The sequence below is a fragment of the Protomyctophum bolini genome, assembly GCF_963924005.1.
Source record: "Protomyctophum bolini genome assembly, chromosome: 7".
NCBI lineage: Eukaryota > Metazoa > Chordata > Actinopteri > Myctophiformes > Myctophidae > Protomyctophum > Protomyctophum bolini.
In genome coordinates, this window is record NC_137868.1 from 11,682,927 (window position 1) to 11,705,315 (window position 22,389).

Consider the following 22,389-nt stretch of genomic DNA (forward strand, 5'->3'; position numbering starts at 1 on the left):
AAAACCTAAGAACTGAAGAGACTCATACACACACACACACACGATTTTGTAACCCATTTTTCACCCCTGTGTCAATCATCTAATGTGATCCTGGGCTCTACACACCCTCCACCAACCTAGTCCCCATATATGGGGGACAAGGGGAGAGCAACGGACTTGAACTCATGCTTCCTTCATGCCTGAGTGTCCAAGTTGCTCCTTTACACCTGACATGGGGGGGAGTTTCCCTGGTTGGACGTAGCACGTGGAAGGAACACGTTATTCCAACCAGTTCCTTTCCCCTCCATCAGGCGCCCCGGCTGGCCAGGGGGAGGCAGTTTAGTGACCAGGATTACTGCATGTTTTTTGTGAGGGTACCTACCCTAGGGGACACGGGGAGAACATGCAAACTCCACACAGAAAGGCCCTTTCGCCAACCCCGCCTTGCCAAAGAAATATTTGAGAATGAAAAAATCATTATTTCTTATTAGCTTCTTATTTTCGAACAAAATGCTTGTCAATTTTGTTTTCATCAATTTGCACTTGAGCAGTTGAACACTCTCTGAGTCATCCTTAAACATTGTTGTGGTGTGCAAGCCTTTCACCTCTTCGGTAGTCTTGAAATGTCACCTGAAATGTTTTACTTTTAGTAAATACCATACGATTTAGTCGACAAAATGTATTGATTTATACTTGCTATGTGCCGAAAATAGCCCATCTACAAATCATACTGCGACACGTTGTGAGCATGTAGATCAGCTATTTCCGGAGCGTCACACCCACGCGCAGCCAAGCATAACTACTGGATCTCTTCTCCACTAGTCCCTCCCTTTGGCTCCCTACAGTATAACATTTCAGTCTAGTCTAGTTATAACCCATTCTGACCTGAGATCAGATTCATACGAGGTTTCCACTGGACACACACTGGTCTGATGAACCCATTCTGACCCGAGATCAGATTCTAAAAATGTCAGTCGTTCTCCGATTTTTCAAAAATAGCAGACCTACAAGCTCGTAGCGCGCCACTCGGTGGCGCGCTATGAGCTTGTAGATCTGCTATTTTTCAATAGCTAAAGCATAACATGATGCCAACACCAAAATGGGTTCCCGTTCAGAATGGGTTAATTTGGTGACAGAATTGTCACTATATTTAGTTTTAGTCATAGCTTAGTAGCCTTAGTTTGTTAACGTTTTGTTTTGTTTTTGCCTGTGAAAAAAGGTAGTGGATTAACCAAATGAACACTAGATGTAGTATAGAATAGACCCTGCGACCTCCCAGGCAAGGCGCAGCAGCAGTCAGAGCAGCAGTCAGCCCTTTGCCCCCCCGCGGCCAAATTAATTTACATTTTGTTGGAGGCTTACCATCAACACCAGACCACGAGAACGTGCAATGTTTGCTTTTTGCATTATAATTGCATTTGTCAGGACCACTTTCGTCAAAATTAAACATTTTAATTGCTTATTAAAACGGCAATCTAATTACAGTATTCCAACTGGCAGCTCTGTTCTGGTGTCGCCCCGCCCTTCCATGCACACACAGTTCATTGAATGTATGTACTTTTACTCAATGTATGTACTTTTACTCAAGCCCTATTTTAGATGTTGTCTATTCGAAAAGGATTTGATGATCTATTTGACTTTGGTGCTGTGTGTAAGTATATTTTCACACCAACACTTTTTGTCGTTTTACTCAAGTTACATTTTGAATATGGGACCTTTTCTTGTAATGAGTATTTTATATTAAATATACTTACATACTGTGCATGGAGAGTACCACAGGAAGCAAAGACCCTCTTCTGCATAATTGAATTTAAGATGTATGTCAACTTGCAGGAAAACAACTAATTATGATTCATAGAATCATTAGGCTTTACTAGTGGATATTGATTTGTGTGGTTACATCTGTGTCCCATATTGAAGCGTAAACACAGCAAACATGGGACAGGATTGATCTAATTAACACTGTAATTGATTACTGACTGATATAGGATTGTTCATCAATGAATCCCTCTCTGTGTACCTTCATGAAGCCCAGATAATGGCTCCTACTGATTTAGACCCAGTAGAGAGAGAGAGAGATGTAGCCCTAGGCTCTTCTGGAGGTCCCTGGCAGACAACCTTTTTAGATGGGTGTTCCGCGGCCGAATACATATACATTTGGGCATCTGTAGCACTAATAAGTTTAAGAACCACTGCTCCAGAAAAGTGTATAACAACCCCAAGGACCCCACAATACTCATGGCCTCTGGCTGTGAGAATAACAGATCTATGAGCTCTTCTATAGCTCCTCATCCAGGCTGTGTACGGGTAGTGAGGAGAATGAAGGCCTTTGACAGCAGGGCTGATGTGAGCTTTAATGTTTGCGTTGGTTCAGAGTCGGCCCCATGCAGGCTGTCAGTCCTGAGCGACGGGCTGGGCCGCAGCACGCCGCCCTGCATCTCCCACAACTCATTCTGTCTGCCACCGCACGGCCGCCGTCCGCACGCCCACCCCCACCCCCTCACCCCCTGACCGCTGAGGAGCGGCAGAACAAACACATACACGCCTCAGCTCTGACACACACACACACACACACACACACAGACCAGAGATCAGGGGGGAAATCAGGCGGCACAGAGCCACAGAGGACCAACGATAACATGGCTCTGACTGTATATCAGGCAGCGTGTGCGGCGTGCACACGGGTACAGATATTCTTGTGTGGGCCAAATGTCTCCACTAATATTGTAGAATTTGATAAATAGACATTGTGAGGACAATATTTTAGCTTTTCCCGGTCCTCACAAGAGAGATGGTTGTTAACTGCGTCACTGCACATACACGGTACAGTCTGGGGCGCCAGCTGTCAGCGGGGAGTGTTGGGCGGGAGGAGTTGTCGGGCGAAGCCTCTACGTCTTCTCAGTGGGGGTAGAAATCAATGTAAACTATATGAAATCTAAAAACTATGTATCACGTATACATGGATTCCAGGATTTCTTTTTTTACATAATGTTTTTAAATGATGTTAATGTCATTTTATCATTACAATCTTCAGTGTTTTGCCAATCATTTGGGTGCCCACTTGCAATATCTTCACGTCCCAGCAGTGGGCGCCGGCCCACAGGTTGAGAACTGCTGCTCTAGTAGCCGTTTGTAAATTGTAAAGTACATCAAAGATGCGACTATATAATCCATCTGTAATGGAAAAGCCTTGGCCTGGAAGAGAGGTCATCAACCGACCCTTAACCACAACACTCTAGGACTGTGGTTTGCTTCCTGCCTATAGTGTCCTCACCAGACAATAAGTCTGTGTGGTGTGTAGGCGTCCGTCAAGGTGCTTTGTTTGAGCCTTCTCTGCGTCTGCATCTGTGTCACTGTCCTGTTCCTCCCCTCCTCTGTGTCACTGTCCTCTTCCTCCCCTCCTCTGTGTCACTGTCCTCTTCCTCCCCTCCTCTGTGTCACTGTCCTGTTCCTCCCCTCCTCTGTGTCACTGTCCTGTTCCTCCCCTCCTCTGTGTCACTGTCCTCTTCCTCCCCTCCTCTGTGTCACTATCCTTTTCCTCCCCTCCTCTGGGGAGACTCGGGGGGTATTGCTTATTTGTACATTCTGTAGCTTGCTTGGCGCCCTCTCTGAGCCCATATTCCTCAAAGGGACCACCGAACATGTTTGCACTGTGTGTGTGTGTGTGTGTGTGTGTGTGTGTGTGTGTGTGTTTGAAACTCTAATCACATCCAGGGAGGTTGACGTATAGTTCAGCTGGTGATGTATGAAGGCGGCCGGTCCCCATGCCTAGCATAACACATAGCGTCACGCTGGTGCTAACCACAGAGATGTGACAGTCACCACAGTCATGATGAAACGCCGCAGTGTGTTTTTACCAGTGAGGGATGCTGTTTGGGTGCTGCTGTCATTAAGCTACTGCACCAAGTATACCAACCCCCTAGTGATAGCTAGGTACATTTACTCAAGTACTACATCGTTGCAGAAAGATCTTATCTCCATATTGAAACTTCTTGTGTTTTTTTTTGTTTTGTTTTTCTCCATAAATTTAATGAACGCCCTATACTTCATACTACAGTGTCACATGAAGGCGTCAAAATGCAGCAGATTCACAAGCTGGAAATGCGGTGGCATTGCTATTTTTACTTAAGTAAAACACCAGCTTGCTTGTTCCTCTACAGTGAGGGATGGTGTTTGTGTGGCACTGTAATTAAGCTAGCGCACGCACGCATGCACACACACACACACACACACACACACACACACACACACACACACACACACACACACACACACACACACACGGGGGGTGAGGGCTAATTTCACTCCCCCACCCCTCCGGGGACATATGACTGTGGTGGCGGTGGGGGGTTTCCCATTATGTGTGTGTGTGTGTGTGTGTGTGTGTGTGTGTACCTGTGCATGGGCAAGTCATATATATATATATATATATATATATATATATGCTCTCGACACATAGCTGTGCCTTTCATCAAGACCCATGACAGCTTTATCCTCTCCTCTGCTCCTGAGCGGGAAAGGCCGGCGTGCATGCGCTCGTGTGTGCGCTCGTGCGTGTAGATTTTGAGTAATTACGTTTTCCCTGTGTTCTTGAGGGAGGGCATAGTATAAGATTCATTTTTATTTGTATTTTTTATTTATTTATTTTCATCATGCCACACATGGAAAATTTTGCTTCTGCGCCAGTCAGCATTTCAAAATAATATTATGGGATAGGTTGGCAAGTATGAGCATCACCCTGTGCCAATGTACAGTATGTATGGAGGAAGTAATGGAAGCTTGCGAGGTGAAATTCTGCTGTCAGCAACAACGCTGCAGTTATAGGATACTTTTATTTTCATTATCTTGGTTCATTCCACTTAGAGAGGCCTGGGACGATGCCTGAGTCGTCACTGATGACAATGACACGGTCTCTGTCGGGTGGAAACCCAGATATGTCCAAAACTGTTATTTATTCAAGTTCAAAAGTAGCACATCTACAAGCTCAAGCTTTGTGTGACACTGTATTGTGATTAAGTATAGGGCGTTCATTACAAAAATGTATGAGTAAAATAAACGCAAAAAAGATAGAATACCGGTACGGAAATAAGAAGTTTCTGCCCGCCACTGCCGCCAGCAACGACATCACATTGGCTTGAAGGACATGGGGCTAAAAGCAGTCTTCCTGCAGCCAAATTATTATTATTTATATTTGGTATAACGATCTCGCCCTCAAGTGCAAACGCATTCTTCTTTTTTTCCCCCCTTTCTTTTCCAAGTGCGTTTGCTCGATCAAAGATGAGACAACATAAAAAGTCGATCTCTCCCCGAGGGGACGTTTGGCTCGATGATGCAGAAGCCAGCAGCAGAATACAGATTGAGTGCAAGCATAAACACACGCCATAAACATCCCAATACCAGTAAATATAGTGCAACGTCAGAAAAGTCACATACTGCACATTATGATGGATACACAGTACAGACGAGTGGTTATCAGAGTGGTGTAACACAGTGGTGTAACACAGTGGTGTAACACAGGGCTGCACAGAGGAGTGGTTATCAGAGTGGTGTAACAGGGCTTCACATGAATAGCCAGTCATTCAACATGTGTTTATGCATGTACTGCAGGGCTGTGGAACTCAGCCTTTTCAGCCCCCCCCCCCAAAAAAAAATATCCTATTTGAACTGAGGAGGACCCCCCCCCCCACCCTCACAACTGCACAAAGCACTTGGAATTGTAGGAGTTGAGCCATTGCATTTTAGCTTGACTCGGTTTCCGATTGTGAAAATAGCAGATCTATAAGCTCACAACGCCTCGCAGAGCCTACACACACGACATAGAGGCCGATTCCACATGCCGTCATCTCCAAGCACAATCACTAAACCATGTCCTTTAGTTTAAACCACCAAATGGACCAGCTGAAGCCCCCTCAAGGATCACCAAAGGTCCCCGGACCTCTTGTTGAGAACCACCGGTTAAAAACACGAGAGTGGCAACCAGTGGACATAAACATTACACTGTAAACTCCCATGAAGCATTGCTCCTATCCGGAAAGAAATGCATGCTGGTGTAGCAGAGTGGCTCAGAGTCACAGCCTGGTGGCCTCAAAAGTCTAATATCTCCTCTGGTCCATAGGGACATCCCTTTGGTCTAGTGGTTATTAAGATAGTGGACTTTCAGGCGGGAGACCCGAGTTCAAATCCTGGGCGTTAGATTGGTGCCGTCACCCAGATGGGGTTTCCCCGTGGGAGGAGGTCAAAAGGGGGGTGAGTGTAGCAGAGTGGCTCAGAGCCTCAGCCTGATGGCCTCAAAAGTCTAATATCTCATGGGATATCCCTTTGGTCTAGTGGTTAAGATTTTGGACTTCAGTTCAAATCCCAGGCGTTACACTGGGATGAGGTGTTGTGTGTCTGTGGTAGCGTAGTACGCACTGATCAGACCTCTGAGGATTGACTTGACCCAAATCCTGGATGGAAAGCGGATCCCAGCTAAGAGAGAGATGAAGCCGAGAGCCCGAGACCCTCATTGCATTGCATAGTTATCTTTTTTTACTTTCAGCAGTGTTGTGTAAATTATATTATATTTATATTAAGTTAAAACACATTTTATTTCAGACATTTAACCACTTTGGCCCTGTACTTGGTTAGCTTTTTGTTTCCCTCTACAACAGACCTCCTGGACGAAAATAGCAGATCTACAAGCTCACAACAAGCCTTGCGCTGAGCTTGTAGATCACTTTTTGCGGCTGAGGCTTTCCATTTGATGATGCAAAACTTATCCCCCCTTGACTGTGTTTGTCACTCTCAGACTCAGTGTAATACATGGTGCGTTACTGCCCTCTGCTGGTGGTTGCCGCACGAGCATCATCATCACCAGATCAACTCTGGTCCACAGTCACACACTATCCCAGCTTTATGCATGTACAGTATGTCACTTCTGTATTGTTGTTGTTCAGCTCCCTGCTGTAATACAGTGGTTCCCAAATTATTTTGCGCAGTCTCCACATGATTAGCCCAATGTTCCACATTGTTTCTCAGTAAACAAATCAACATACAGTGTCAGTAGTACAAGTCTCGTATAGACACTATGACACATTAGCAGTCTGTGGACTGTACCATCTCAGTACCATTGAGTACTATAGGTTCTGCATGGTCTGAGGACCGTACCATCTCAGTACCATTGAGTACTATAGGTTCTGCATGGTCTGAGGACCGTACCATCTCAGTACTATAGGTTCTGCATGGTCTGAGGACCGTACCATCTCAGTACTATAGGTTCTGCATGGTCTGAGGACCGTACCATCTCAGTACTATAGGTTCTGCATGGTCTGAGGACCGTACCATCTCAGTACTATAGGTTCTGCATGGTCTGAGGACCGTACCATCTCAGTACTATAGGTTCTGCATGGTCTGAGGACCGTACCATCTCAGTACTATAGGTTCTGCATGGTCTGAGGACCGTATCATCTCAGTACTATAGGTTCTGCATGGTCTGAGGACCGTACCATCTCAGTACTATAGGTTCTGCATGGTCTGAGGACCGTACCATCTCAGTACTATAGGTTCTGGCTCATATCCACTCCAGCAGTCAGCGGTGATGACTGTGGTGGTAATTACATGTCGTCTCTCTGGCCAAGAGTCCAGACCTTAACACTATATCGTTCTTTAGTGCTGTCTTTCTAATGTGCCGACAGGCACCATCTGTATGGGTCCGAGAGTCATGACTGCTCTTTTATTTCCATTAACAGTTATTACATTATGCCAATGTCTGTCTATCTGTATGTCTGTCCACATACTGTAATAGTTCACTGTGCGACTATGTCCCTTTCCTAAAATACCAGCTTTTTTACGGCAAGACAAAGTTATGCAAAAGGCACGAGGAGCCAATTATGGCTTTTCAGATTTAGAATCCTGATGATCGCCTCTCTCATCCCGCGTTCCTGTGTCTTGCACTGAGCTAAAAATCTTTAAAATGTGTTTGAGATAATAACAGAATACACTCTGGCAGTTGCTGTTAGGAGTATTGTGAAGATCGGAGAGAAGTATTGGCTGATCTGGAACCAATTATACAGCTATGGCGCAGTAGATGCATCACGTTGAAGGCATGTCCGCTCTGCTATCCTGTATTTCCTCACCATAAACCCAGGATGTGTGTGTGTGTGTGTGTGTGTGAGAAGTCCGCCCGGCACCCAGACCCTCCTGGGAGAATCCACAGCCAATGGGCTGTGTGCTTTTGAATGTCACATCTTGTCTAATAGCCAATCACGCGAAGAGTTGAGTCATTGCTTCCCATTAGCAGGACAGTCACGCACGCAAGAAATTAAGACACATGCGCACACACGTCACGCACACAGTCAGGAACACACACGCATGCAGACACAAACACTATCTGCAGCCAATTATCACTACAATGCAGAGTTTCCTTTGGCTTGTCCAGGGGGAGTGAGAAGCAGTTGTTGGATGAAAGAATGAAGCGTGTGTGAACTATATAAATGCTTTCAGAGAGAGACTAATGGTAATGGCTCTTTCCCACTACATACAAGAACTCAGTGGTGGAAAGTAACTAAGTACTTGTACAGTACTGTACTTGAGTAAAATGTTAGGTACTGGAGTATTTCAAAATTTCAATACTTTTACTTCTACTCCACCACATCTCAGAGGCACATAGGCCTATTGTACTTTTTTTTTAAATCTATACTACAGTGATTTGAAAACTTTAGTTTACTATAGTTTCTTTGTTAAATTTGTATTTTTATTGCAAAACATACCAATATTCGGCTATTTGAAAATAGATGATCTACAAGCACACAACGTGTCGCGTTGTACTTTCAAATGTTTTCGAAATTAGTGCAATTAAATAGCCCATCTTAGTTCATGAAATAATTGCTAATCAATCATTTTATTACATAATTTATTAATAATCTATTCCCATATTTTGCATGTCATTATAGGCATTTAAGTTTCAAAAGGTTAAAAAACGTAAAAGTAGTTTTAGTTAGGAAATAGTTCAGAACGTGTCAATGCAAGGCATTGTGAGCGTTTTGAATCTTGCCCGACTAACTGAACTAAACTAAACTAAATGATCAAACCTGCTTTAAAAACTAATTGCACCTGCAGTGCGTAGTTCCCTCATTATAAAGACAAATGCACATTTGAGAGTTCCCTGGTGCAAAAACAATACAAATTGTCAAATATTAGGCCTACCTAAGAAAGTGGCAAACGTTTTAAAAACGTTAGATCTACAAGCTATATTTTCTATTTGTTTTTAGGATATTTTCACAATATTTATTTGTGAAACCAAGTCAAACTAAATATCCCGGGAATGCCTCAACTCCTGTGTCAGGGTGGAGGGGGATCCTTTTATCAATTTATTTCAAATATGATTATTTTTGGGGGTCGCATCCTGAAAAGGTGGAGAACCACCGGTTTTGGAAACACAGCAGTGCTAGTGTGTGGCTAACTCCTTTCCTGCTGTTTCTCAAATCACAGACGGTCAAATGAAACCTCTCTCTTACTTAACCCCTGTAATGTGGATCTCTCTCTCTCTCTCTCTCTCTCTCAGGTTCTGGGCACGCCCTCTGAAGACTCATGGCCTGGAGTTCACTCCCTGCCTCACTTCAAACCAGGTGAGACCCCACGCAGCCTCACACTTTAGTTCACTCCCTGCCTCACTTCAAACCAGGTGAGACCCCATGCAGCCTCACACTTTAGTTCACTCCCTGCCTCACTTCAAACCAGGTGAGACCCCACGCAGCCTCACACTTTAGTTCACTCCCTGCCTCACTTTAAACCAGGTGAGACCCAATGCAGCCTCACACTTTAGTTCACTCCCTGCCTCACTTCAAACCAGGTGAGACCCAATGCAGCCTCACACTTTAGCTGGGAAATGTTTTCCTCTGCTCAGGTCACTTTGGTAGAGGTTTGTGTTGTGTAGTTACCTTGCCATGATCTTACACCAAATGTGGACAAGAAAAAAAACAAAAAACTCCAGTGATTAGAAATTGATAATTCAAAATATGCTCCTCATTGACTTAAATGGTAAATGGTGCATTTATATAGCGCCTTTATCCAAGGCGCTTTACATAGATGCATTACATTCACCCATTCACACACCGATGGCAGCGGAAACCATGCAAGGCACCAACTAGCACATCGGGAGCAATTAGGGGTTCAGTGTCTTGCTCAAGGACACTTCGACAGTAACTCTGGGGGAGCCCGGGTTCGAACTGGCAACCTTGCGGTTCCCATCCAGGCACTCTACCCCTGAGCCACCGCCGCCGCCACTTACATTGTACATTGTACACTTATTATTAGAGAGCAGTTTAATGGCTGATATGAAGAGCAGAGCCAGCTCAGCTTCATGGAAGAGAAGACCTCCTTTGACTTCCACTGTCACAATAACATCCCTGACCGTGCACATCACTTCGACACGTGCGTGCGTGCGTGCACTTGTGTTACTATACTAGCGAGGGCCAAAAGTATAGTAGAATCTACAATTTGAGAAACAGACTTTTTTTTGTTATGACAATTCTCCTGGTCCTCACAAGAGAAATGGCGGTGATATGGTTAATACGATGTGGGGAGTTAGGCTTACAATTAGGACAAATAAATAAGAATGCATGGATTCAAGTGGCACTTTGTAACTATTTCGTGAATAAAATTTAATTTTGTCCAAGCTGTATGGTAGAGCATGTTAATACAATATAATTGTGGTTGTATTTTGTCTCCCTGCTCTTCTATTGAGACATCTTAGATCATGTCAAAGGTCACCTTTCACCTAGACATGAATTCTGACCTGAAGTTCAAGATTCAATTTATCCCCTGAGCAAGCAGGCAGGCTCTATTAGCTCAATGGCAAAACAATCTAAATGGGTTTACCCATTCTGGACGGGAATCCCTTTTGGTGTTTTAAGCATTATGTTGTACTTTAGCTGTTGAAAAATAGCAGATCTACAAGCTCATAGCGCTGCACCGAGTGCCGCGCTACGAGCTTGTTGGTCTGCTATTTTTGAAAAATTGTGAAAATGTGCCTCAAATCTTTGAAAGTTTTTAACTCTTCTAATCTTTGCTTCTATAGAGCACCGAAGTCCTAACGTCACTGTCTGTAGAGGGCGTCAATCCACAGGTTTGTGTACTTTTTATTTGCATTGTTATCTCCATAGGGGGATTTTAGATCGCCTCATATAAGAACTGTTTGAAACATAAACCGATCACCTTTTCACTCATATGGATATGAAGCTTTGACTGAAGGTGGAAATGTACAAATATACCCAAAGAGTAACAAAATAAGCGTTAGAAACAACACAAACAACCCAGAGACTACATTTCCGGGTAGGCGGGTGGCTGCATCTGCCCGTCGCACAACAGAAACTGAATGTTAATTACGTTTATTTTTATTTTATTGATATTTAATGTTTCGTGGTTAGTACGAGTCGAGTCACCACCAGCTGAGCTTACCTCAACGAGGAATCTCAGGAACACAATGTGTTGACAGCTGGGCATGGCGTATATTAGCAGCATATGTAGTTTCAAGGCTTTTGCGGCCACATTAATTCCATTTTATCCAGAAACTGGCTGTATCAAATATGAATGGACATCATTAACGACGCACAGCCACCGGGGTGGTCGGTTTATTTTTCAAATACAGTTCTTTTATGAAACGACCTAAAATCGCCCTATTGAGATTTCACTGCAAATTAAAAAAATACATACATACTGTGTATTGGCGCCCTCTACTGAAAGTGACGTCAGACTTCGGTGCTCTATGTGGGGCACTGGAACAACATATTTTCGAATGGGGGTTGGCCAATTACATTAAATTTTTGAGGTCCTTGTTTGATGAAATATTGGGCACCACTATATAGAAACATAGGTATTTCAGAAAGCTGTCAGGATTTAGAAGACATATTTAAAATTTCGACGTCAGGCCTAAATGTGTTAAGCAGGAAAAACAATGCCAGGTTGTAATCCAGGATAGGGCGTCTCCTTTCACACTGTTTCACTAAGCACACATTAGGACTTGGCCATACCAACAGTTTCAGTCATGAGATTTTATTTAGCTTTTAATCCATGCGTGCAGCTTTAAAGATTTGGATATTTAGAGACTAGTTTAAAGTAACATTTTTGGTTCCATTTCTACTCTCTCAGAGTTGCCAGGGACTTGTAATTTATTTTGTTGTGCGCCAGGGCCATGCAGAGCGTGTGCGTGTGTGTGTGTGTGTGTGTGTGTGTGTGTGCTGTTAGACAGCGAGCACAGCTGTCCTGCACAGTATGTGAGGGGCACTAACAAGAGCCAACTGTAGCCAGAGCCACAGGATGTGAGATTAGCTGTGTGTGTGCGTCTGCGTGTGCGCTCGCATGTCTAGGTGCGTGTGTGTGTGATCGTGAGTGCGTGTCACACCAGTTACTCACCTAATTGGTCACTGGAGATGGAGGCCTGCATCACATGGCTTTATCACGCCACACAGACCCCCCCCCAAACCAGCCCACCTTCATCCTTCCATAACCTTCCATAACCCCATGCCCTGCCATGCGTTTCAAACCAGCCCACCTTTATCCTTCCATAACCCCCCCCAAACCAGCCCACCTTTATCCTTCCATAACCCCCCAAACCAGCCCACCTTTATCCTTCCATAACCCCCCCAAACCAGCCCACCTTTATCCTTCCATAACCCCCCAAACCAGCCCACCTTTATCCTTCCATAACCCCCCCAAACCAGCCCACCATAACCTTCCATAACCCCCCAAACCAGCCCACCTTTATCCTTCCATAACCCCCCCAAACCAGCCCACCTTTATCCTTCCATAACCCCCCAAACCAGCCCACCTTTATCCTTCCATAACCCCCCAAACCAGCCCACCTTTATCCTTCCATAACCCCCCAAACCAGCCCACCTTTATCCTTCCATAACCCCCCAAACCAGCCCACCTTTATCCTTCCATAACCCCCCAAACCAGCCCACCTTTATCCTTCCATAACCCCCCAAACCAGCCCACCTTTATCCTTCCATAACCCCCCAAACCAGCCCACCTTTATCCTTCCATAACCCCCCAAACCAGCCCACCTTTATCCTTCCATAACCCCCCAAACCAGCCCGCCTTTATCCTTCCATAACCCCCCAAACCAGCCCACCTTTATCCTTCCATAACCCCCCAAACCAGCCCGCCTTTATCCTTCCATAACCCCCCAAACCAGCCCACCTTTATCCTTCCATAACCCCCCAAACCAGCCCACCTTTATCCTTCCATAACCCCCCAAACCAGCCCACCTTTATCCTTCCATAACCCCCCAAACCAGCCCACCTTTATCCTTCCATAACCCCCCAAACCAGCCCACCTTTATCCTTCCATAACCCCATGCCCTGCCATGCATTCCAAGCTTGTAGAGCTGGCTATTTTCACTATTATTGACATCCTTGGAAACTTCTGAAAAAAACGTTTTCCTTTGAAAGTTTAATATGCACTAGTATTTTTTTAAACTTAAGAATACAAGCACAACTTTGATAGAATAACTTTCACTTGTGCTTGAGTCACATCGTTGACATGGTGGTGTCTATAGTTGCACTCACATTGCAGGTTGACATACAGGTGTTAAGAAGTGAGTGAAATTCATGTCAAGGGTAGACAGAAATCTGACTAATATGACTATAATCTCAGTGGTTTTTCAACCCTTTTCATATCAAGGTCCATTATTTATTCACCACCATTTGATGAGATTTAGTCTCGGGCAGACCCGATACTTAGAATATTGTGTTGTCCTTGGATTTTGTCCACATTTCCATGTTGTAATGATGTGGCACCAGAGAGACAGCAGGCTAATGTTGATCAAAATAACAAGTAAGGGTCCATTTGGTTTCATTTAACTGACTTATATGAAGAAAGCTCTTGTTTGTGCAGGCAGTTGGTCAATTAAGTATATTGATGCAATTTGATGAGGAGTCAGCAGGTGGCAGTATCGTCTCATCCATGGCGTTACTGTGTTGAACGCAGCTTCACCCTCCCTCTGAAGCCTGTGTCTTCTTTATCTGTGTTCCATTGCTTAAGAACTCTGCCTGTTCTTTTTCTGGGTCAGATATTATCTACAAGAACCTTGTTCCTTCACTGCTGTGTTCACAACCACCACCACCACCACAAACCTTTGGTCTTCAGACAGACACCACACATAATGTGATTCTTGGCCTGGCTGTGAGTGCTGTGCGATATGAGGTCTGCTGTTCGTTTCGGCCAGTGGTGGAAAAAGTACTCAAATGTTTTACTTAAGTAAAAGTATGGAGTTCAACATTTACTTGAGTACAAGTATTGGCTTCAAAATGTACTTAATGTACTTAAAGGAAGTCATTATGCAGAATGTTCCAATTCAAGTTTTCAAATGTATTCAAATCTTTTGAAAATAGCCAATCTACAGCTCAGCTTGTAGATCGGCTATTTTCAAATGGCCGAAATGTATATAGGGCTGAAGTGGTTAATGTATGTTGTTTTTTAAATAAAAATCTACAAAGTAATTAGTAAATAACATTTTCAAATAAATGTAGTGGAGTAAAAGTACAATTATTTGAAAACTTCAATTACTAGTTGCTATGCAGATTTTAGATTATTATTACAAATTAACAGTAATTAACCAATTATGCCCTATAATTATACTTCCACAACAACGTATCGCAACACAATGTGAGCTTGATGCCAATACCTTTATACCTTTAACTCAAGTAAAAATGTGAATACTTCCACCACCACCACCACCAGCCTCCATACACAAACATCCCCCCACCCCCTCCCTTATCTACATCATAACCCCCACCTCTCATCTCCCCACCCCTGGGTGTTGAGTCTGATTCCTTCTCCTCTGGCACCCAGGCTGGTTGTGTCCAGCCAGGGCCAGTTCTGGCACACTGCAGTGTCTGGCCGTGCAGAGGGCTGTGTGTGCAGTCCTGGACTCACTGCTGAGGGCTGTGTGTGCTGGACTCAGCTGCACTGGGTTGACTCCATGGCTGGCTGAATGACTGGCTATGGCTGACTGGCTGGATGACTGGCTATGGCTGGCTGACTGAATGACTGGCTATGGCTGGCTGACTGAATGACTGGCTATGGCTGGCTGCTGGACAGTATTAGCTGACTATAGCCTATACTATAGCCTTATATGTCGGCTATTTTCTACACACGACACTGCTTTGTGACAAAGTATAAATCAGGCATAACTGACTGACTGACTGACTGACTGACTAATTTACTTTTTTGATTGATTAAATACTTTAACAGTTTGCAAATACTACAGTGGTATGGTTTTACAATGATACAATGCATTACTAACTTGCTGTCTGGCTGGCTGCGATGTTGGCAGCCTCAGACTTGCTTGTGTCCATGACACGGTCCACACAGAGTTTTTATTTATTTCTTTAGCACAGGGTGTGATTTGAAGTGAGCTGCGAGAGAGACAGCACAGCACAGCAGCACAGCACACAGCACAGCACACAGCACAGCACAGCACATGCAGCGCCCAGCCTCATGCACACATGCCCATATTAACCCAACATCAATAAGTTCGAAGGACTAGGCACACGAATGCCGAAGAGTTCTCCCAAGTAATTAGAGTATTATACTCAGACCATATAGGGCAGGCACTCAAAGCCATAAACCAGTAAGATAACCTTTTGAGTAGAAGAATGTGGAGTTGTAAACTGTAATGGAGTAAATGTACCATATCGTAACGGCATGTAAAACCTTTATCCAAGTAAATATTAAACCTTATAGAAAAATGTATACTATAATCATAAACCTTTTAAGGATAGAAATACTTTTAGAGAAACCTACTCAATACGTTAACATGAGAGAATATGAAAAATACCAGAGTAAAATCACCTTGTTCAGTAAAACCCATAGGAAGGATTGACACACGCAAGAAAGGAGTCGAGACCAGCAGCGTAAGTTTTAAACTGATAACCAAAACGGCATCAAAGAGTTCTCCCAACTGACACATCATCAGTGAAAGTGTTATATAGTACAGAATTCAAAACATCAGGAAGTATTCCTTTCTGAGGTCAGAGAGGTTTACAAAAGTGAATAATAGCAACATCTACAGGATGGAAGATTTACAAATGGTGGATGGTAGATTTACAAAAGGTGAGAGTGTCACAGCCGTTATTATGAGAACGGCAAAGATTAACGGAGACCGAGTCCAGAAACATGTTATTCACAGAGAGAAGAGATAACGGGGTGCCAGTGAAGGACGATAAATCAAAACCCAGGAGGTTATCTAACTGGGCAGAGAGTGCCCATGGACAAGCGCCCGGGGCCAAAGTGACATGAAAGATATGATTTAATGGACGTGGCATCATTCACAAACAACGATGTACCGACATTATCCATCAATGGAGTCTTTTCTACTGATGTGCGTCAACCTTTGCCGACGTGTGACTTGTGTCTGTCTCTCTCCCTCCTTCACAGATCGTTTCACCGTGTACAGCGCCAAGAAGCTCAGACAAGCCTGGAATAAGTAAGTAGGCTCCACTTCTCCTGGTATCCTAGTGCACTGGTTCTCCACCTGAGGGCCTGGACCCCCCACCTTATTTTGGGAGGATCTGTGACAATTTAAACAAAACAAAACAAAAATCGTTGCACAAACTATGCTATAACAACTGGTCAAACATTGGCCAAAATTGTCAAATAATAAGAAACAGACAGATTTTGTGAAAACATGCCGCGTTGTGATCTTGTGTTTTGACTCTAATTTGTTCCCTGGCACAACATCTTTTCAAATGGGTGTACGTGTACGGCCATGGCCAAACACATTTTAAATCAGGAGGTCCTTGACATGAAAATGTTTGAGAACCAGGGTGCTACTATAGTGTCTTGTTCATGTACGGTGTTGATGTACCTGCAGGAATTCAACAACGCTGGCGTCTGTGTGTGTGTGTGTGTGTGTGTGTGTGTGTGTGTGTGTGTGTGTGTGTGTGTGTGTGTGTGTGTGTGTGTGTGTGTGTGTGTGTGTGTGTGTGTGTGTGTGTGTGGGTCACTGTCTGTGCATGTATGAACCAACGTCCTGGGTCAGAGGGTCCTTTCTTTTCGGGGGGGCTGACGCGAACATTTTATGAACTTCCTGTCCTTGAAAGGAAGTTTCTTATGGGAAACCGCGGGCCCCTCCTCCCCCCCCCTCTCAGAGCAGAGGGGGGTCACCTCTGTGACCCTCCCTCGGGGCGCTGACTGACTGTCTGACAGACAGAGCCTGTTTAGAGACACGCTCGTTCACCACCCAACCACGACACGCACGCGCACGCACTCACACACACGCGCAGAGGCATATCCCATGTGGGCACGAACACAAATAATGTACATATACGCTCTGTATATAATAATAATCACATGGATTAAAGTTTTCAGTCATGTCGTTTTTCGTGAGATTAAAGAGTACAAGAGTCTTTCATAAGAAGAAAAACCTGATGGTCTTCTCAGATATTTCATGAAAGCAAAGAAGATTAATATTAATGCCTCGTTCTGTAATTTATTTTAATCGGTCGGCTGTGTGTAGAACATCAAGGACATCATAATAAAACACTGCTGAATCTAAGAAAACATTTTCAATCACGCGAGATGTGTTTTTGCCTTAATCCCTGCAGTCACACATACAGTATATGAACAAATAAATCGACTATCGGGTGGAAACAAAAGGATTCAAATTCAAAAATAGCATAAGTAGCAGATCTGTAAGCTCATCTGGCATCTGTAACCCAGATGCCAGCCTCGTCTTCCACCCTCGGGGAAAGGGGGTATTTTTTGTCTCAGTACTTTTGCACATACAGTATGTAAAATGAGTCCCCTCCTAACTATTAGGAGCAGTGGGCCCTATTAACACAGCGCCCGCGGCGGGGAGCAGTTGGTTATGGGTTAAGTGCCTTGCTCAGGGGCACTTCGACCAGGGCCAGGGGTGTCGAACTGCAGACCTTCTGATTTCCAGATGGCTCTCTCTACCCACCCAGCTATCATGCCCTGAGGGTGTCTGTAGCCACATGCATACTCTTGTTGCTTCTCTCTCTCTCTCTCTCTCTCTCTCTCTCTCTCTCGCACACACGCACACATGCATGCACGCACGCACGTCTTGCAGCAGCCATCTGGCACAGGGGCACTACTCATGCAGGCATAGTCAGGTCGGGGGGTTGCTGCCATTGCTCCCCTGGCACACAGGGGAGAGATGGCAGGGTGGACTCCCTGCCCGCCACTCCAGATGTGTGGATGGTGGCCCTCACAGACACGAGGTTGAATGGCGAGGCGAGGGGAGGGGGGGTATTAGTTACGGCGAGGGTCATCGCGGGCATGGACGCGGTCACATCAGTAACCCGGGGGGGGGGGGGGGGGGCAATGGTCTGATATAGACCCCCTGGCCTCTGAATGGGTGCTTGAATGAAAGGCCCTACAGCGATGCATGGCACGCCAGTCCAGTCCATGAATTAGGGAGTCGGAAACATTTCAGCTCTGGCCTGGGCAAATGACGGTTTATGGGTGATTTATGCTTAGTTGCATGCCGCCTTGGCAACACAGGAAAACAGACAATCTACGTGTGTGTGCGGGCATGCGTGCGGGCGGCGGTGTGTGCACATGACAGACGGCGAGAGAGCCGGTCAGTCATTGGCTCATGTCATACCAGACAGAAGGCTGCTTGACAGTGGAGACACAGCGGACCCTCAGTAACAGTCTGACTGACAGACAGATGGACAGGCGCTCCGGTACGGGTCGCTCTCCCATGCCCTCCATATCTGACCCCCCCTGCCCTCCACACCCTATGCCCCGGGGCGGGGACGCCGGCGGCTTCCCCGTTCACACGACTCCCCCCGTCTGTCTGTCACTATAAAATATGCAATATTTTCTGAGACGTAGCAGAGCAGAATTATGAACTATCATCGTACATCATCATGGCGTAACATAGAAACTGTATATATAGTTGCTCAGACACTATGACGTAAAATTCTCCATTCATCGTCAAATGGGAATTTAATGTTTGTTTAAGACGAAATTTGTACTTTCCAGTGTGTGTGTGTGTGTGTGTGTGTGTGTGTGTGTGTGTGTGTGTGTGTGTGTGTGTGTGTGTGTGCGTGTGCGCGTGTGTGCACGTTCAGCGCTGTGTTCCCTGGCGCGGCTCCAGTCCATGAGGAAATAAATATGTGAAGAAAGAGACGGAGCAAGAATGTTAACGACCGCTGCGTCTCTGCAGATCCTTTTATCGCGTGCCAGCCGGCGATGGAGCCGATATGGACACATACATACGCTCACTTTGTCCCTGCTTGCTTACAGAGCTGCCCACTCGCACCGTTTTATCCCGCTTCCGCTCTCTCTCTCTCTCTCTCTCTCTCTCTCTCTCTCTCTCTCTCTCTCTCTCTCTCTCTCTCTCTCTCTCTCTCTCTCTCTCTCCCAATGAGCGTTCTTTCATGCTCTGCTCCTGACATGTCGTCCCCCACTGTCAGGGATATAGTTGTGGTTGTGGGGCCGGCTGTGGCTCAGCAGGTACATCAGCGGGCGATTACGGAGCCGGAAGGTTCCGGAAGGTCCCAGGTCCAATCCCCAGCTCCTCCTGGCGTTGTGCCAGTGTCCACGGGCAAGGCACTGAAACCCCTGACTGCTCCCGATGAGCAGGTCGGTGCATGCCAATGTAATGGGGCACTAGCCCCTCCTATGCGTGTGTGTGTGTGTGTGTGTGTGTGTGTGTGTGTCGTGTCGTGCCCCCCCCCCCCCCCCCCCCTGGGACATCATGTTGTTGACATCATCAGACGTCATGATAAAAGGCACCGCTCACTTCACACAAGTGTGATTTTTTTTAAACGATTGATTTGAACGGACCGGGTTGTGATGCTGTTGCGTCATACTCAACCTGACTGCAGTCTTTAGGAGGTCGTGCACAGTCTTCTTTCTGTTCAATTTGGGTCCAGTTCCTATGCCTGACTCAAGTGTTCGCAGATGTGCTCATGTGCATTTTGACCAGTAACAGAACCCTCTGTTTATGTTAGCTATATATATACAGTAGAGACAGTGTATGATGAATCCAACCTCTGCACAGCAAAATCCTAACTCTGAGTAACTCTGTAGTAATTGTTGAGAGCAGAGTTGGAGACACTTCACGTGATAAGACAGAGGACTGATATACGGTATGAGCTCATAAGGGGAGAAGTACATGAAAACACCAATGTTCCAATCACCATCACCAGATAATCACAAATGACCTCCGAGCATCGGCGATTTGTTCAAAACCACGGACAGCGCCGTAGTTTCCAAGAAAAGAGCGTGCAAAGGCTGCGGCTAATACAGAAGCTAATGGCTATTTGGCTATGGAGAAACAGAAGCAGTGCTGGCGAGGCCTTAGCAAGCATCCGTAGCAACCGGAGTGATTAAAAAAATAAGAAACACAGCAAGGCTTTCTTATAGCGATATCAAACGCCTTAAGATGAGCCTACTCGTCATGAGGACCCGGCCTAATTAGTTTATAGGATGAGTACAACTGTCAATAGCAACAAATTGTGTTAAAATGGCACTGTAGCCAAATGTAACCAGGTGTGAAAAGGTCTCGTCAAACATGTAAAAAATTGTAAAAATTGCAATATCAAAAGCAATCCTTACAAGTAGAGAAATAGCGAAAACACCCTGAAACTTCAATGCATGAATTTCACATGACTATAATGCTGGCAAGCCATAATAAATAATACATTTCTGGAAGGAAGCTTCGGGCCATATAATATCTGCACTCTGCCACGATTGGCTCCCGGGCCGGACTTTTTGCATATGCCTGCCTGCTCTCTGTCTGTGGTATTCAGTTGTCAGAACACATCATATAAAAGGTGAACAACATAACAATAATAAGCTGTAGCATAATTCTTCCACATGACTCAGATCATAGACAGTGTGTCTGCGCGTCGAGCCTTGCCCGTCAATCAATAACATCCCACTTTCTTTTCATTCTCTCTTCCGTCCTTGTCACTTCTCTCTTTTGTGTTTTCGGCGCCCGCATCATCTCCCATGTGACTCACACACTGCAAGGACGTTCTCCGCCGTTGGATCATGACAACGGCGTTGTGTGTTTCACTGTTTTGACAGAACCACATAAATGCCAGGGTTCCAAAACACTGGGGCGGGTTGCTATAGCCTCGCCACGCCGAGCGCAGCTGAAAGAAGCCCGCGGGCCGCCCGCGCTCTTCCGCACGGCGCCGGGGCTGAAGCGGAACATCTAAGCCAGGTGTCTGGCCCACCTTCTTCCCTCGCTCCTCCATTCACTTCCACTTTTGTTTTGTTTTTGTGTCGTTTTGTTTTTTTCCCCCGTGGAGGGAAAGTAGATGAAAAGGCTTTTTTTTATTCTTTATTTTCTTGCCGAAGGTGGAACTCACGCTCCATTTTTTCCCCCCTTGATGCCGCAGTGCCGCCCCTTGACTGTGTGTGTCATGGAGACGGAGCTTGTTGTTTGGTAGTCTGGGGAGAGATATCGATCGCAGATGTTATGCGTGCACAGATGTTACGTGCAGTCGTGCACAGATGTTATACGTGCACGTCTGTTGTTTACCCTGCTGGCTGCTGACCGAGCAGGGCTGAGCCTGGCTGACAGCGCTTGGCGGAAAGGAATGCACACCTAGATCAACAGCTTTAGAAGACGCACTAGCGCTCTCATGTTCCCATGTTCATGTGTGCAGGTGATCTCCCCCCCCCCCCCCCCCCCCTCTCTGTATGTGTATGTATGTACAGTATGTATGTATTTGGTTAAAATGGGTAGGGTTTAAAAAAAGACAAAAGCATGCTCTGTTGCACTGGCCTAAAAGTGGGTCCTTAAAAACTGCTTCAACTTCTGAGATGTATGTATGTATTTAAAAGGGGGGCTTTTTTGTAAAATCCCAGCCCACAATACCTTCATATATTAGCATAGATTTTAGGCCCGACCCGGCCCTAAAACGTGGTGTTGGGTCGGGCCTGGTTGGGTTTGTGCAGAATTTGAGAACTCTACACAGAGAAAAAGTGAAACGCCAGTCAGCACCATCTTCGTAATAGATAAATAACAGACAGAACAGAACTATTATTTTTATTATTCTAAACAAATTCTGGGGGCCTGGGGCTGGGGCTCCAGGCCCGGCCCGGCCCTACTGATTAGCATACATTTTAGGCCCGGCCCTAAATTGTCGGGTCGGGCCTGGTCGGGTTCGGGCAGAGTTTGAGAACTACATACATTAGATATGTATGTATGTGTATGTATGTACAGTGCACGCATGCACGCAGAGACACACACACACCTCTCTCGGGCTTGCATCCGTAACAATGTGACCGGGTCACAGGGAGAAATGAAAGGGTTTTGTCAGAGCTGGAGTGAAGACAGACACACTGCCTACCAACCTCTCAGCTCCCTGTAGGCTTTCATCACTCTGCTCTCTCTCTCTGTGTGTGTGTGTGTGTGTGTGTGTGTGTGTGTGTGTGTGT

The 22,389-nt window shown here is 45.5% G+C and overlaps 1 protein-coding gene across 5 annotated transcripts in view; it reads left to right on the plus strand.

Annotated features, from left to right (window-relative positions):
• The window catches only part of cdk14 (cyclin dependent kinase 14), a 240,040-nt gene that overhangs the window by 153,711 nt on the left and 63,940 nt on the right, over nt 1-22,389 (plus strand). For 3 of the 5 annotated variants that reach the window (XM_080767195.1, XM_080767197.1, XM_080767199.1), the window contains 3 exons: nt 9,521-9,584; nt 11,036-11,083; nt 16,399-16,447. In XM_080767195.1, the coding sequence (XP_080623321.1) occupies nt 9,521-9,584; nt 11,036-11,083; nt 16,399-16,447 (161 nt within the window). The remainder of the gene's footprint in view (nt 1-9,520; nt 9,585-11,035; nt 11,084-16,398; nt 16,448-22,389) is intronic. The other 2 variants (XM_080767196.1, XM_080767198.1) reach the window with 1 other exon arrangement.